Source organism: Gorilla gorilla, chromosome 14, assembly GCF_029281585.2.
Source record: "Gorilla gorilla gorilla isolate KB3781 chromosome 14, NHGRI_mGorGor1-v2.1_pri, whole genome shotgun sequence".
In the NCBI taxonomy this organism is placed as follows: Eukaryota; Metazoa; Chordata; class Mammalia; order Primates; family Hominidae; genus Gorilla; species Gorilla gorilla.
In genome coordinates, this window is record NC_073238.2 from 51,869,691 (window position 1) to 51,887,419 (window position 17,729).

At 34.1% G+C, this 17,729-nt stretch overlaps 1 protein-coding gene and 1 long non-coding RNA gene across 13 annotated transcripts in view; one reads left to right on the top strand and one right to left on the bottom strand.

Annotated features, from left to right (window-relative positions):
* POSTN (periostin) overlaps positions 1-17,729 on the bottom strand; it is a 36,042-nt gene that overhangs the window by 17,208 nt on the left and 1,105 nt on the right. For all 11 annotated transcript variants that reach the window (XM_004054399.4, XM_004054398.4, XM_004054402.5 and 8 more), the window contains exons 2-11: positions 17,046-17,144; positions 11,966-12,030; positions 10,241-10,398; positions 7,704-7,868; positions 6,665-6,811; positions 6,025-6,166; positions 4,602-4,814; positions 3,850-3,984; positions 2,246-2,394; positions 458-594 (exon numbers count right to left, since the gene is read on the bottom strand). In XM_004054399.4, coding sequence (XP_004054447.1) covers positions 458-594; positions 2,246-2,394; positions 3,850-3,984; positions 4,602-4,814; positions 6,025-6,166; positions 6,665-6,811; positions 7,704-7,868; positions 10,241-10,398; positions 11,966-12,030; positions 17,046-17,144 — 1,410 coding nt within the window. The remainder of the gene's footprint in view (positions 1-457; positions 595-2,245; positions 2,395-3,849; positions 3,985-4,601; positions 4,815-6,024; positions 6,167-6,664; positions 6,812-7,703; positions 7,869-10,240; positions 10,399-11,965; positions 12,031-17,045; positions 17,145-17,729) is intronic.
* LOC134756970 (uncharacterized) overlaps positions 16,678-17,729 on the top strand; it is a 58,573-nt gene continuing 57,521 nt past the window's right edge. For both annotated transcript variants that reach the window (XR_010130535.1, XR_010130536.1), the window contains exon 1: positions 16,678-16,899. This is a non-coding gene — a long non-coding RNA (uncharacterized lncRNA). The remainder of the gene's footprint in view (positions 16,900-17,729) is intronic.

A 17,729-nucleotide genomic window follows, 5' to 3' on the forward strand; every position in this document is an offset into this window, starting at 1 on the left:
TCATACATTTTCATATGTTTCGAATACAATTTACCTGTTAAAAGTTTTATCATGAAAAATGATTGAAATATACAATACAGTTTTTAATTTTTTTCATCTGATTTCATCCTATAAAACTTGACAAGGTCACACATAACAAAAAAGAAGCATTTTTATCATGTAATACTCTACAAGATAGTCTTTGCTATATATACCATCAATTTCTAAAAACTATAAGAAAAATGTCAAGAAGTAGTTTAGTCTGTTAGATTTGTTTTCACACATGAAATCACATAACGGTGTACCAGAAAGTAGCAGCGAAAACATATATCAATTTTGAAAACACTTGTATGAACATTTTATTCTAAATTCCATTTTCAACCACGTAGGAGACTGAATGCCTTTTGGGATACTGCCTATGAAACAAAAATATGCCAATAGCTCTCATTCTTTGTGGAGGTGCCACTAATAGGCTTACCTAAAGCGCTTATCTTGTTTTAACTTTTCATGGAGGGATTTCTCTGCTGGCTTGATGATCTCGCGGAATATGTGAATCGCACCGTTTCTCCCTTGCTTACTCCCTTTCTCCATGCATGAATTTTCAATGCAGACAGCCTAGGAAAGGAAAGAAAGGTATGGGGTGTCATTTTCCTTGCTTGAAATTTCCCATATAGATGTAACTACATAATTAAGTTTCCGGATCGGCCCTTCTGAGAGGTTGCCTGGTGTCTTTCCTCTGTTTTCAATGGCTCACACAAACTCACAAGACACTTCTTGTCTAGCCGGGTTTTTTATTAAAAGTCAAGCTGCCCTATGGATCAGTCAGGTAATTTTGTCAATAAATTACAAAAGTTCCGTGGAATCCCACTTCTACATTTTTTATAATTTCTATTCAGATTTGAACTATTTCCATAGACCCTCTTTTGGTCAACACTATCTGTAAGGTTTCCTCACTTTAGTGCTTTTAGTGATCTTCACAAATATTTACTCTATTTTCTTGACTGTAAGACCCTATTCATCACTGTAAGTCAAATCATTGACATATTCATAGCTTTTTGAACAAACGTGATATATATATACACACATATATTTGTATATACAAAATTTAAAGTGCAGCACATTTAATGCATACTTAGAAATGTTTGGAATTTTGTAGCTGCAGGGAGCTGCTGACATGTGCCAGATTCAGTTCTAGGTAATGCCTGACTTCCTGTGAAGTCTTTTAGTTGTAGCTGTACGTGTTATCTGGACAAATACTGAACGTATCATTAGTTGAACTGTAATTTTGATAAGCAATATTTCTATAAATTTTCCTGCAGCAAAATGTATGTTAGGGCTGGGTGCAGTGGCTCATGCCTGTAATCCCAGCACATTGGGAGGCCAAAGTAGGAGGTTCACTGGAGGCTGAAAGTTTGAGACCAGCCTGGGAAATGTAGCAAGACCCTGTCTCAAGAAAATTTAAATTAAAAAATTAACTAGGGTGATGTTGTGCACCTATAGTCCTAGCTACTCAGAAGACCGAGGTGGGAGGATGCCCTGGAGCCAAGGAGTTTAAGTTTACAGTGAGCTATGATTGTGCCACTGCACTCCAGCCTGGGTGACAGAGTGAAATTCTGTCTCTTAAAAAAAAAAAAAAAGTACTTTAAGACCCTTTTTTAGAGTCCAGAAATCTCTATGTGCCAATAAAGGTTTATCTTGAAAGCCGTTCAAAAGATATTCAGATGCTGACTGGTTATTTTACAGTATAAGATCACCTTGCATATTTGATTCATTATAATGAAATGTTTTGAAATGAAAAACATTTTAGTAGAGACAACATAGTGCTAACACATTGTATGTGTAGTCAATGCAGAAACTAATCAACACCTTGTAAAACATTTATTATTTCTTATTGCAAACAATCATCATAAAGAAAAATGGTGTGTAGGCAGAGAACAGAATTACCTTGAAAATTGTAAAGTACTCTGCAAAGGAAAAGTTTATTTTAAAAAATTTACTGCTTTCTGGAATTTAAAATAATTGATGCTCTAGAATAGAAAGTTATTCATAATGAAACACATGCAAACTATCTATCTGAGTTTTGAATACATAGCACTTGTTGTGGACTTTGCTCACAGTCTTTTCACCCAAGCTACCCAGTTCCCTGATGCTTCTATGAATATTTACTATTAGAAGCACACTCATAAAATTCTGTGAAATATTCATTGAAACAGCATTATTTGACATGTCATTTGACAGACTTTTTATTTTGTTGTGATTGACTTACTGTACGATATACGAAGACTCTGAGCTGTTTGCCTCCGATGGTTTCCAGTATTTGCCCATTGTAAAGCTCATTAAGGCCAACTTTTACTTTCAATATGTGATTCTGCAGAATTAATTTAAGGAGGCGCTGATCCATGCTGAGAGTATCATCTGTAAATAAATTCATTAAGAAAGAGCATTATTTTATTTAGAAAACATTGAAGTTTCTCCTGGTAAGAGAGAATCATATAAACAGATAATCCCTGACATTATTGATATCATGGATTTTGCACTCATATAATACATGAGTCAACCAAATGCTAAAAACTAACAATTCAATTCACCAAGTAGAAACTCTGTGACCTATTGTATTAAATGACAATAATACAGTTCCAACCAGTTCAATCGATGAGTTTCACCTCTGTAAGGGCTACATAGTTTTATAGTGGTCACTGGCAAATGCTAAACCTTAATGGTGGCCAAGGCTTTGTCTGATAATCAGATATCCATTAGTCACATGAAAGAACTACTGATGAATCCTTTGTAAATTAATCTTGATTACTGGAAAGAGAATCAAAGCAAACAACCTCTTAAATATGGGTTATTGTCAAAACACATGGACAGGATTATTACAAAGAAGAAAGTCAGGATATCTAGGAATTCAATTTTTTTGATTAATAGTTTTTATATCACAATTTAGCATTTGGAAAAACATAAAAAATTGTGTTACCTATTTTCAATTAATAAATGTTGCCTAACAATTTAAATATGTCTGTGAAATCATTTTCCTGAGAAAGGTCGAAGGTTGCATGAATCTGAACATGGTCTGTGAATAGCAACTACTAGGTGAAATATTTATATATACTATTTTACATCATGATATGGAAGTGTATAAGTCTCTTCATTTTATTTATTTATAATTTGACACCCTTACTGTCCAAATTTTGAGATGCAAAATATACCTATTTATTTCTAAATATTATTATGTTGGTATCAAATAAAGAAATCAGTTTTATTTTTTTAGAGATCTATCAATGCATCCTTATTGTGCTGGAAATATTAGATTCACAGAGAAACTAAATATGCTTTTTTTTAAGTTTCGTTTTTTTTTTTTTTTGAGATGGAGTCTCACTCTGTCGCCCAGGCTGGAGTGCAGTGGTGCCATCTGCTTCCTGGGTTCAGTTCAATTCTCCTGCCTCAGCCTCCCGAGTAGCTGGGATTACAGGAGTGCACCATCACACCTGGCTAATTTTTGTATTTTTAGTAGAGATGGGTTCTCACCATGCTGGCCAGGCTGGTCTCAAACTCCTGATCTTAAGTGATCTGCCTGTCTTGGCCTCCCGAAGTGCTGGGATTACAGGTGTGAGCCACCACGCCTGGCCTGAATAGTCTTAATTACACATTACAAATTTCACTCTCTGTAGGCTATTATCCATTACAATGAAATGTTTAGAAATGAAGAACATTTTAGTAGAGACCATGTAGTGTTAACACATTGTATGTGTAGCCAATGCAGAAACTAATCAACACCTCCTAAAACATTTATTGTTTCTTATTGCAAACAATCATCATAAAGAAAAAAAGGTGTGTAGGCAGAGAGCAGGAAAAACAGTGTCCAGCACATACCCGAAAATGCATTATTCACAGGTGCCAGCAAAGTGTATTCTCCATCTGGCCTCAGAGCAGATGCCAAGCCTAATTGGGCCACAAGATCCGTGAAAGTGGTTTGCTGTTTTCCAGCCAGCTCAATAACTTGTTTGGCTGAAAAATAAACCATCACCATCCCAACAATGTCATCATTGCTATTATCTCCATCATGAAACTAGTAAATCAATTCCTGACTCTTTTCTAATATTGTAAGCTATTTACTGCAATGTCAGTGTGATAAGACATCCTCCTCCTCCCTAATAAGAGAGTTCCACTTCCATTTTTTGGTGGGAGTTGATAATCACGATGAATTTCAGAAGGAAAATATTTTTCTGTCTTCCTACTACATGTTTCTTTAATTCGCTATTGTTCATCTCTCATCTTTCTCTCTATGCTGTGAGTTCCATAGCTTTTTCATTTATCCAAAGCTGACCATTTGGTTAGATCTTTCCTTCTCTTTCCAAGAAAAACTCTGGCACTGTGAAAACGGTTATAAATATTAGATGTCAGAAACCCTAGAAAGCCAAAGATTCATGCATGGAGTTCCCATCACTACACTGCCTATCTATGGAGTGCTCAAGTACCTCACTATTTATTGTGTTAGTGCTTTGCATGCCATTGTTTATACTGCACATTCATTTTTCATGGACTTACTCTTTGAGACAGCATAATTAGTAAATTATAGTAAGTAAAACAAAAACAAAAGCAAAAACAAAAAAAATGTTGCTTACCAGAATCAGGAATTAAGACCTGATCAATCAAATGGATCACACCATTATTTGTCACAATATCCTTTTTGTTCACCATTTTGATTCCATTTACTGTTATACTGTCACCGTCACATCCTATCTCAATTGTATTTCCTTCCAGCGTCTCAAAGACTGCTCCTCCCATAATAGACTCAGAACACTGGAGAGTATTTAAGATGTGGTACTTCATAAGAGCTGGAGAACACAATAAAAACAGCTAGCTTTCAGATCAAGGGAAATAACATTTGACCCTGAAAAGATGTGTTTCACTGTGGAACTAAGTATTCCTTAAAATGTAGTAAGACCTAAGGATTCACTAACAGCTTTAAAATCCTATTTATGTTCTAAAAGTTTTTTCCTATCAACTATAAAATAGAAACAGCTCAGATTCGTAGGAATAATAAGAAGAGATCACCTTCAGGAAATGATTGGTGCAGTATTAGAAAACGTGGTAGGTTAAGTTCCAGCTATCATAAAAAAGTAACTCCTGATGTGAAAGCAAGAATTGTTCCTTTCAGAAGACCTTTGACTGGCACAAGGGCTCACACCTGTAATCCCAACACTTTGGGAGGCCTAGGTGAGAGGATTGTTTGAGGCCAGGAGTTCAAGACCATGATGAGAAACGCAGCACGATCCCTCTCTACCAAAAGAGAAAGAAAGGGAAGGCCTGCTAAATTCCAAAATACCCAAGAGCAGTATCTTGTAATAGCTGCTCATAGCAGGATATTTGTATATAACGTGTAATGAGGTCGATAGAGGCTGAGGATAAGACAAATTATTTCCGGAAGGCAACTTCTAGAAAGTAACCAAATAAAGATGATTTATTGAAGGACCTCTGGAGGGATCTATGCCTCAACTACATTATATCTATCCTGAGTCCTAAAATTTTCTCATCTTAAATTGGTTAAATGTATTTTGGGATAGGCTGAGTAAGTGAAGTATGCAAGCACAATGTAAAACCTATCTGACAACAGCAAGGAAGCTTGGAAAGCCACCAAATTCTTCTGTGTATCAGTAATTAGAGGCCCAAGAGAACCATACAGTTCTCACAACTCAATATCTTTTGGCATAAATACAGAATTAAAAGCATTGCATAACGTGCATGCAATATTAAAATTTGATGATCTAATATTTCTTTCCAACACCTTCTAATCCTTCTGCATATCTACTACTTATTTACTTGAAAGCAGTATGAAAGAATGTGATCTTGAGAGTATTCTTATTATTTAAGAATTATACTCTGCCTACTCTTTTAAGGACTTTTGGAAGACATAGTACATCTCAGAATAAAAATTTTTCCTTGCCTTTGCTTATTAAAACTAATATTATTGGTAAGGACTAGCCTCTTTTTTATTCCCTTCTCAGAATGCTGGGAGACTCCTTAGAGATGAAGACATTAAACTACCTTCGGAAGCCACTTTGTCTCCCATGATCCTTTCTAGGACACCTCGTGGGAGTTTCTCAAAAGCCTCATTGGTGGGAGCAAAGAGTGTGAAGTGACCGTCTCTTCCAAGGGCCTCCAATATGTCCGATGTGATGGCAGCTGCCTAAAACACAAATGTGCTTTTCAGAGACTTTCACATTGTAAATCCAGAAGATTACAACACACTTAGCCTAGGCTGACATGAAGGAGCTGATTCCTACACTATAGAGGTTTGTTGTTGTTAGATCTTCAAAATATTACTTTTTGACACAACCATGTCTTTTCCAACTTTCTTCAAATTGTGTTTGCAAGAATGGGAATTCTGCCCATGTTTGTGGGACTGTAGCAATATCCAGCAGTACATATAATAACAGATGAACACGTTCTAAATGAGCTAAATACACACCAGTCACATGACTAACCATTCTTACTCTATCATGTCCACAGAAATATTATTATTTCATATGAGATGGTTTCTTCTGTGTAAAATGAAAATAGTAGTCCTTTCAAAAAATATGTGTTACATTTTTGCCAGATTTAATAGCATTTTTATTGTTTTTAGATTTTGACAGGAGAAGAGGAGGGATTTCAATGACTCAAGACAATCTGCTCTTGGACTTACTCTAAAAGATGAAAGGTCATCTTCTGCTTCAATGAAGTCTTGAATTGAGGTACCAATTTGTGTAAGCACACGGTCAATGACATGGACAACACCATTTGTTGCAATCTGATTCCCATGGATGATTCGAGCGCAATTAACAGTGACAACCTATAATTATTTGGAAAAATCAAAGTGCTGAAACCAGAGATACCCATTGACCACTGAGACTGCAAGCCCATTCCCAGTTTTTCATTTATACTAGTAAATGTAACATACAGGAAACTACATTGTAAATGTAAACGCTGTGGATGAAGATTTACATGTTGTTATATCTAAAAAAGAAACTGTAAGAGAAAAGGGAACCAGTTGAGAACCCAAGTCCAGTCATACTTAACATATCTAGCAACATAGGGCAAAGGTGTTTTTTTCATTTAAATTATTGCTTTTCTCTTTTATGCAAATAGTCATAAACTTTTTAATGTGGGTCAATGAATTATGTAAAGAAGTCTAATCAGTCCTAAAATTTAAGTTTTGAGAGGGAGAAACAAATAATTATTGTATAGATATAATTAGTTACATTACAAGAACTTCCTAAATATTGTTTCATCATTGACCTCTTTTGTCCATGAGAATTTGGCTGGCTGTGGAAAAAAGTCCTATGACCCTGTTGGCAGTTTCCCACAAAATCTGATCCAAACACACAAGTACTTCAGTTAGTACAGTAGCTAGAGGGGGAGTAAAAGAACACTCATTCTTTGATTATTCTTTTTGCTACTACGATAAATTATTTCAAACATATCAACTACTAAAATTTCCTTTTTTAGAATACCTGTCTACTGACAATGAACTGTTCATGTAATTTGTCCCACAATCACTCTTTAGTAGAAATTAATAACCAGATTGGAAATTTACATGCCCTGGATTTGGGGGTAAAGTCATAATATAGCACTTACCTTATTCTCACTAACATTTTATTATTTTTGTGAGCATTATATAAAAAGTATAGACAAAATTAAAGAAGGTATTTTTCATAAGTGTACTTTTTACTGATAAAACTTACCCCATTAGGATAATGGTTAATGAAAAGCCCCAAATTGTTGTACATTGAAGGAATAATCATGCCATTTTTTAAGTCCTTGGTCAACATTCTCTTATTAATCATGTGACTATGTAAAGCATTCAGTAATTCAACATTCACGTTGCTCTCCAAACCTCTACGGATATCCTAGGAAAAATTGCAATGATAGAAATTCAATTTATTGTGGAACGTTAGTAAAAGTCTTACGATCACCCTATTTCTACTCTTTTGCTATTTTCTCATTGCATTATCAGATGGTCATACAAAATTGACATAAATAACTTAAAATTATATTATTCTAATTGGTTAAGGGATTTTGTAAGTTCAGATACTTAGTTAAGGATCCTGAATGTGATACAGTACTTAGAACACAATTTTTAAAGTGAATATGTTGATGAAGAGACAATCTTGATATAAATAATAAAATGATATGAAAGTTAGATATGAAATTATCACATATTTAAAATATTTTAAATGGCAAACAAAAGAAAACAAAAATGACATTATATTTGTATGCGACACTTAAGTTTTAACAAGGGTTTCGTGTTTATTCCATAACAAATGCAAGAATTCAACTGTCCTGTACCTTTTTATCTATCCAACACTATGTGTCATATTATGCTTTACTCAATGCTATGGGAAATACAATGATAAGTAAAGCAAAAAGTCACAACCGTTTATCATATAGCAGCAGGTAAAAGTAGACAGAGGAAGATATAGGACAGAGGGGAAAAATGCTTTCAGGGCTCCAGTAAGAAAGAACAGCTATTCGGAAGTAGTTTGGAGATAGACCATGAGATTTAAATGAATAGGAATGGTGTGGTGGTCTTTCAAATCCAGTGCTGAGATAGGGTGAATGCCAAGAGAGCAAAAGTTGTCTAGTTTGGTTAATATACACTTTTACGTTTCTCAGATAATACTAAGAAATGTAGAAGGGTATGTGGGACAATAACGTGGATAACTTTAATGCCCTAAGAAGGAGTGAAATAAACTGGCCATGAGGAACCACTGAAGATTTTGTGGCATTGGAATTTAATGATTAGAACAAGGCTTCAGGAAGGTTGAGTGGTAATGTACAGCAGAAATTAGAGTATTAGGGGGATCACTTCAGATGAAACATGAGATAAGGCTAACAGCAGTTTTTAAGAATTGGAGAAAGGGGAGGTAAGGATGGCTTACAAATTTCGGGTCTGAACATTGAGACTGGTACTGCCAATTGTGGGGAAAAGACAACAAAAAAAGAATTATTTATGGGGGGAAAGAAAATTGCATATGTTTTAGATAACTTTTGTTTAAAGATGCAGATGGTATATCCAAGGATAAATACTAAGATAAACAATAGAAATATTCTACTGAGGTTCCAAGAAGAAACAAGTCCAAACAACAAGCGTAGGTTTAATGTTTGTATGCACTAAAGTGATAGCTGAAACCATGCTAAGTGCATTTAAAGAGCAGAGTCAAGTTGCTGGAAGAAATTCTTATAAGTTCCATTCTTTTTATTTTTATTTTTATTTTTTATTGTTATACTTTAAGTTTTAGGGTACATGTGCACAACGTGAAGGTTTGTTACATATATATACATGGTGTGCTGCACCCATTAACTCGTCATTTAGCATTAGGTATATCTCCTAATGCTATCCCTCCCCCCTCCTCCCACCCCACCACAGTCCCTGGTGTGTGATGTTCCCCTTCCTGTGTCCATGTGTTCTCATTGCTCAATTCTTTAAGGCAAGGAAGAAGATGAGTCAGCAAAAGGAACTGGAGAGGTGGTTAGAGATGCGGTGAAAGACAACCAGAGGAGCGATTTCTATAATCAAGCAATTAACCACACAGCTAGTGTAGCAAGATAATGCCTACAGATATATACCTACATTTTATTATGTATATTTGACTCTAGTAATAATTATCAATTCATCTCCATATCTAGTAGAAAGTAGGAATGTATTTTTATATCAGTTTTATAGATTCGGAAATTGAGTAATAATTTAAGGCATTGTAAATTAGACTGCACAAAAGTCTGAAAATCAAATGTATTTTCACATTTCATTTAACTATCCACATACATGTATACAAATTTGACAACCTGAACATCCATATATATACATATAATTAAACATACGTAATAAAATATTGCTGTATAATACAGCTTATGATAATTTTAAATTTCAGTAGGCTTCTTAACTTACCTTTCTGTTAGACATGTTATCTGAAATTACATACATATCCTCACAAACAAACAGGAAAGAGGAAAGGAGTAAAATAGAATAGTAAGTGCCCTTTTAGCTGATTCTTGATTCCCCTTCTTAAAAAAATTAAAGTATAAGTCTCCTGGAGATTTATTCTATTTGCGGATGTATTAAGATATTTTACTTCCCTCAATAACTCATCCCTTTAGGTATTCTCATATATGTACAATAGAAAGATATAAAATTTCTACTAATATCCAAGTTAATAAATCAGTTAAAATGAAATAATAATAACAGCAAAAAATAAATATATTGATAAAAATAATGAATTACAGAATCCAAGTTGTCCCAAGCCTCATTACTCGGTGCAAAGTAAGTGAAGGATCCCTTTCCCTCGATCTCCTCCCTCAGTTTTGAGGCGTCAGAATAGCGCTGCGTTGTGGTGGCTCCCACGATGCCCAGAGTGCCATAAACATGGTCAATGGGCAAAACTGAAATAATCAAGAAATGAATCAGTACTGGGGATAATATTCTCAGGATATTATTCATAATCACTTAAACTTTACGCTATGTTTCCCAAGACATTTAGCTAATAATTTTAGCAATACAATTATATGAATAATCATTTTTATATAAAAGTTATCTTTTGAGTGCTAAATAATAAAATGCTACTGAAAAACATTATTTTACATATCCTTTGTGTTGAGGAAAAAAAATTTAAACTCTCATCCTGGTTTAATATTTAACCTATTTAGATCTCAATCCTGCTATGTCAATAATAATTCAATTATAATTCAATATTATCTGTTATTTAAATCTATCATTTTTATAGATTTGGGTCCCTAAAAATATGTAGGCCTGCTTGTTTTTATTATAATTTCTGGGAGCAAATAATTTAAAATATTTAATCCTTCCAGATTATTTCTCCCGAACGTCAGAAGAAAGATTCATGCGTGAATGTCAGCCTGAAGGGATTTATCTAGTAATGTGCAGCAACTTATTTTTTCTGACCCTATTTATTTGAAAATTAGTATAATTTGATTAATAGCATAGAATCAATGGTTATTAAATTTGTGAATATCCTTAGATTTGGTGACACAACTATTAAGTATAAAACCAGGATTTTAAAAGACCCTAAAAAGATGGAGAAATTGAGTCAAAATGAACAAGGTTAAATTTAACAAGGTTCCATGTAATTCCTATGCTTAAATTGAGAAAAACAAATCCTAGAGACCTGACTTAATAGTGTATGTAAGAAAAACTGTAATCAATTTTAATTGATTCCAAATTCAATGTAAGCTAATGATGTAACATGGTTACCAATGACATTATCCAAAGTGCAAGGTGTCCCCAAATCAGGTACTTATCTTGGTATTGTCTTAAATGCTCAGACCCACATGGATGGACTTTAAATATCAGTCTAGGTTTGTATTCTGAAAAAAGATTACTGGACTAGAGACTTTCTGTGGGTTGGTGTTATAATGGGGAGGGCTTCAAAGTCTGTGTCATATTAAAAGAATTGGGGATGGTTAGCTAGAGAATAGAAGACTTTATTCAAGAAGAGAAGGTAGCTGGAGGAAAGGTGTGGTGATTGGCATGAAATATCTGAATGGCTGCCCTTTCAAAGAGGAAATAGATGAGCTATTTTTTTTTCTCTTGTTGGCAGAGGTAGAGGAAACCAAATTTCAATATAAAGAATATTATAAAATCAGAGCTGTTCAACTACAGAAGATGAAGTTTTGCCAAGTAGTTAAGTTCCATGTTCCTAGACAAGTACAAAGAACAGGATTTTGTAAAGAGTTTTGTTCCTGAAGGGAAGCTGAACTAATTTAAATTTGTGACTAAGTTTCTGTTGTATTGCCCAGCATCCAGTGCATGAGAAATGTGCTCTTATATTTTATCATTCATAAATTCATGATTAACACAAAAATAGGAGGGATATATCTTGGATTTAGGATGATGCTGAATACCCACATACACAATTGGCTTCTCCACAAGCCACCTCAACCCTTTCTTTGCATATAATTCCTTATTTAATTCAAGAAATTGAGATTTTACCTGCTGGGCAGCCTTTCATTCCTTCCATTCTCATATAACCAGGGCAACATTCATATAACACAGTCCTGTACATAGGAAGAAAATTAATATTAAAATGAGAAACTAAATAGGATACATTTTGACATAATTTGACAAAATATTTCACTTATTGACTTGATTTGTTGAGATTCTAAAAATCAGGGTTTTTTTCCCCCTGATTTTTTCTTTTTTCTTTTGAGACGGAGTCTCGCTCTGTCGTCCAGGCTGGAGTGCAGTGGCGTAATCTGGGTTCACTGCAAGCTCCGCCTCCCGGATTCACGCCATTCTCCTGCCTCAGCCTCCCGAGTAGCTGGGACTACAGGCGCCCGCCACCACACCCGGCTAATTTTTTGTATTTTTAGTAGAGATGGGGTTTCACCGTGCTAGCCAGGATGGTCTCAATTTCCTGACCTCATGATCCGCCTGCTTGGGCCTCCCAAAGTGTTGGGATTACAGGCGTGAGCCACTGCGCCCGGCCGATTTTTTCTATATTTCTATGAGTTTGATTTCTCACTACAATCTCATGTTACTATAGAAAAGTTCCATAATGTTGATCCAGAAGACTGACATTTGGGTCCCAGTTCTACTACTTAGTTGACATGTGAACCTTGAGCAAGTCATTTAATCAACAGGAGTCCGTGTTTCCCCAAGCATTTAACATGAATATAGTAGCTATAATATCTACTCACAGAGTAATTGTGAATCTCAAATGAAATAATGCTTTTGAAATCATTTTGTAAACTAAAAATGGCTAGAAATCTGCTTTAATATAATTGGAAACATAAGAAAATACATTGACCCATTGGAGTCCATAACATGCTATCTCACTGCTAGATAAAATAATGCTATATTTGGTTTGAATTGTTGGTAGAATTATTAATTGTATTATATTATATATAAACTTTAAAATCTTTTTATTTTTGTAAAATTTGATAAAAATAATCTAAGTAAGTTTATTTTAATATTAGAGTTTAGTATTCAAGAAAATGGCATCCTGTTTAAAGTTAACGAAGTGTGTTAAGTTCTATAGGCAATAATTAAGGTAACAGACCAGAAAATTCAAGATATCACGATATACAAAAAATAAGTTTATCTAATTTACTATATTTTGAGGGAAAATAATAATTTAAAATTATATATATAATTGCTTACAAAATAAAAACTGATTATATTAATATATAATTATATTATTAATATTATAATATAATTCTAATTTTTATTTTTTCGCATTTCATAGAATATTTTCTGGACCTCATCATCTAACATAGATAGCCTATTTTAGCTCAAATTTTACATAGTTACTTATGTTTCCTTTCAAAACAAATATAAAGGTACATGTACCAAACAATTAGAAATAGGGGGATTATTACAAGTAAAAAATAAATGCACATCGTTTTGTAATTTTTAATTGATAAATATCATGTCAAACAGATTATGACAATTATAGATTAATTATTTTGTAATTCACTAATTAAACATGAATCAGCTTATTCAAATGCTATTTCTTTTCTGGCTTTTTATCCAGTTGTCTTAATTGTATTCAAGAAGTATGAATGAATAAAATAATTTAGACATGAAAGAGATCGCCAAGTATAAGAATAAAATCTTTTTTTAGTATGATAAAAATGATAAAAGCAAACTATCAAGAAGCAAAAATTTTAATGATGTAAAAGATGATTTTATAGAGTTGAATAAAAGTAAATAAATGTTTTCAAATTGAACCCTGCTACACTAAGTAATTATCTAGGATTTGTAGTCTTGTTTATAACCTTGGATCCTCATTCTTTATTTGTTAATAAAAAATTCCTGGCATGAAATATTGGCTTAAGAATAATAGGTAGCTAAAAATACAGACAAAATTAAATGGGAAATACCCAATTCAAGTTATTCTCTAATTTTAATATAGTTTGAAGAATAGTTGGTATTGGAAACATATAAAAGGTATATAGGAGCCTTATGCAAATCATAATAGAGCCTCTAAATAATTTTATTTACATGAGCTCTTGTAAATAAATCTAATTTTTGGATGTCAAAAGATTGATTAAGAATTGCTTATATATTAGCTTTAGCATATGTTGTAAACAATTTAAAAAATGAGATACAAATGTGCTTAGTCCATAGATTGATAATACTTACTTGAAGTAAAATAGTGAATAGAAAAGGAAATTTAACAAAAAATTATTATTAGCAAATGCTAATATGACAAGGGTCAGTCATAATGTAGATAATTAATGCAGTAGATGAGATAAAATTCCAACAGTTCATTGTAATATCATCAGATAATTGAACAATGTGGTTATCTCTGAGCAGATATTTTGAAAAGAAAAAAAAAGCAGTTTTTTTCAGAAGAACATTTATGCTACCCAAAACTCAATGTTCCCATATGGTCAGTAGGGCAAAGCAAGAGTGAAAAAACATTGCTATACATAGCTCTAAACATGAGAAATTTATTTTTGTTTTCAGAATAGTATCCAACATTTCATGAGATGCCAGCTAAAAATATCACAGACATTCTCTAGAGGAAGTTTCCAGAATACTATATTACTAGACCAATATATATTTTGGACAATATCTTGACCCTAGGAAGCTTCACGTTTTTCATTAGGCCTGCTCAGTTTACTTTTCTCAAATCCCCAGAGCAACTGTTCAGCTGAAAGGCAAATATTTCTGTCATCTGATCATAAAGTCCTGATGATATCTCTGGAAATTTCAGCAGAAGCAAGCAGATGGCAGACCAGTCAGTCTTCCTGTCAATAGTATTGATTTCTTTGGTTATTTGAAATTAGCATTTACATTTATTTCAGTGCCCAGATGTAACTACGTTTTTGAAAATGTATCTACTTTAGAAAAATAAGCTAATACAATTGAACAAAGGAGACACTGATACATTTCTGGTTAAAAAAAAAAAAAAGCCAGGCTTCAAAGTAGTGATTTTTTTTTTTTAATGGAAAGCAAGAAAGAATTTTGGCATAGCCTCTGTACAAACCTTGACATCTCTCATATATTTAGATGGTTAAAGTAAATTGATGGCATTCTTCTCTATCTTCTAGGAAGGATGTAATAAGCATTCTCCCTAACATTTCAGGGTGAAGGTCCTTTCTTATCTAGTTAAGTGTGCATTTCACATATGCCTCATGGTATCCAAGAATATAAATAACAAAGAGGAAAACTCAGAGCCTTAGAGTCCCTACTGGGGCCTAGCTTGCATCATGGCAGAGATGATTGTAACAACTGATAGCATTATAATTGTGTGAATGACTCACAAGTCTAGCAGAAGTCTGCACAATAATAGGAATAATGTTCAGGTCAAAAGATAACATCATGTTGAAACTCTATTAAGCCAATGAGCAGGAGATGGTCAGCAAAGTCGTCTGGTGCCCTAGACTTGGTTACCATGTGGAGATGCACCCAGCTAAGCTTAAATGCCTTGTATACATGGTTCTTACTTAGAAATAAAGACAATCTTGTGCATTTCAAATAGGCATCTGGTCACAACTTCCTTTCCTGTCTACATCTATGCATTTGTTTAAAAGAGTTTAATTTTAAGAACAATTGATATTATGCATTATGGTTACTTAGTAATTTCACATTTATCAATTCATTTTATCTTCTCAGAAACTCTATAATATAGCTATTAAATCCGTGTTTTACAGGTAAGTCTACAAGAGGTTAAGTGATTCCATATTTAGTATTTTTTTTTTTTTTTTTGAGACAGATTCTCACTCTGTTGCCCACTCGGGAGTGCAGTGGTGCCATCTCGGCTCACTGCAACCTCCACCTCCTAGGTTCAAGCGATTCTCCTGCCTCAGCCTCCCAAATAGGTGCCGCCACCACATCCGGCTAATTTTTGTATTTTTTTTTTACTAGAGATGGGGTTCACCATGTTGGCCAGGCTGGTCTCGAACTCCTGGCCTCAAGTGATCCACCTGCCTCGGCCCCCCCAAAGTGCTGGGATTACAGGTGTGAGCCACCACTCCCGGCCCATGTTTAGGATTTATACCAATATTATTAACTTAGAAATAAGTTTCTAATCAATTCTTCCACCTGAACTTAGGGTAACTGAATTTTAATGCTGATGTATTAAGCAGGTTCTTCCTGGGGTCTTTTGATTCTCAAGGGATCCTTCACTGAGGGTGGACTTCAAATTAATAGGAAGCAGGAAGGAGCCACTTGCACTGTTTTCTTGACTGGGGATGACACCTAAACCTTTCTGATTGCATTACTTGCCCTATTTATGACTGGTCTCCCTCATTGTAAAATAAAGATTTTGGATCACAGGAGTGGTTCTTGACCTTAATAAGTCCAGAGTGTTTATTACTTTTTTCCACCAATATTTATGGTAAAATAAACCAGAAGGCATGTCTATTAAGTAATAAATAATGCTTTCAAATTTTAAGCTAATCAGTGAAACACATGTTAAAACATAATCATCCTTTGGGCTATTGAGATATTAACTACAATGATGAGCTTCCGTTATCACCTTGTGGACCTCTGGGGATGGAGCATCTTGAACTGAGAATCACTGGATTAAATAAAGAGATAAAACTCAAGTATTTTTTAACTTTAAACTTTGATGAAAACTCTCAGGTAAACTGGAATACTTTAGATAATTTCCAAATGACTACAGGCAAACATTAATTTTTTGCCTCAGAAACTCTGATATTTTAAATCAGTTTGTTCTTCTGGCCCACTTTTTTATAAAATGAGGAAACTAAGTCACAGAGGTTAAGTGACTTGCCTAAGATAAAAGAGGGCCAAACCAGGAGTAGAAACAACATCATTTACTCACACGGATTCTATACCCAATCCTGAGCCATGTGATCTGCTTCCTTCTGGCCTCCATGTCACATGGATTCAGGAAGAAATCTGAGTTCTAATACTAATATTGGAGATGCAGGGAGAACTTCTTTATTCACGTATGTATTCCTTTCTTTTCTTTAAATAACTCTCACAATTTTGGTCAGTATTTTCAAGAAGAATGGTGTGTACACCCAGGGGAAGGCATATACATCATGATGTTGTTTTTGGAACTGACATATTATGAAAAAAAAAAGAGACTTACGTTTTCTGTCCACAGATGGACTTTTTATACCAGTTCTTACAAGTGCTGAAGTATTTCTTTTTGGTGCCCAAAATCTGTTGAAGGGCACAGACATTTGGGCTGGAGGATAGAGGGAAAGGAAAAAAGTTAATGTCCTAATAATGACTAGTTTTTCGTATCTAAAGATTGGATGATAGAAGAAAATGTTGAGATGTGGATTTGATATTCAAAGACATGATTCTAGCCTTGCACAAATCTAATTATTGACACAATCCTACTGAATTGTTGGAAAACCGAAAGTCTACAGGAGGTTGGGGGGGGAGAGAGAAAAATTTTACATTTCTGAGAGTAAAATACAAGCTTTTCAAAAAGTTAACCAAATAGGACTATTCAAACAGTATGAACGTAATTTTATTTCTATGTGCCTCACTACTTTTAATAGTAGATAATCTACTGACCCTTTTTAAACCAAGCATGTGCTCATTTGGAGGATGGCCATAACTTCAGGGCTCTCTGGAACAATGAGAGGTCAGAGAGCAAAAGAGACAAGATTTATTATGTACACAGACACTATACTCTGTAATTTTCTAGGTAAGTAATCACAGAAGTAAATGTGCTAAAATTAACTTTGAAACAATATGGTTGCACAAAGGAGAATTTATCTTTTTGAATGGAAGTAACAGATTAGAACATCGTCTGTCACAA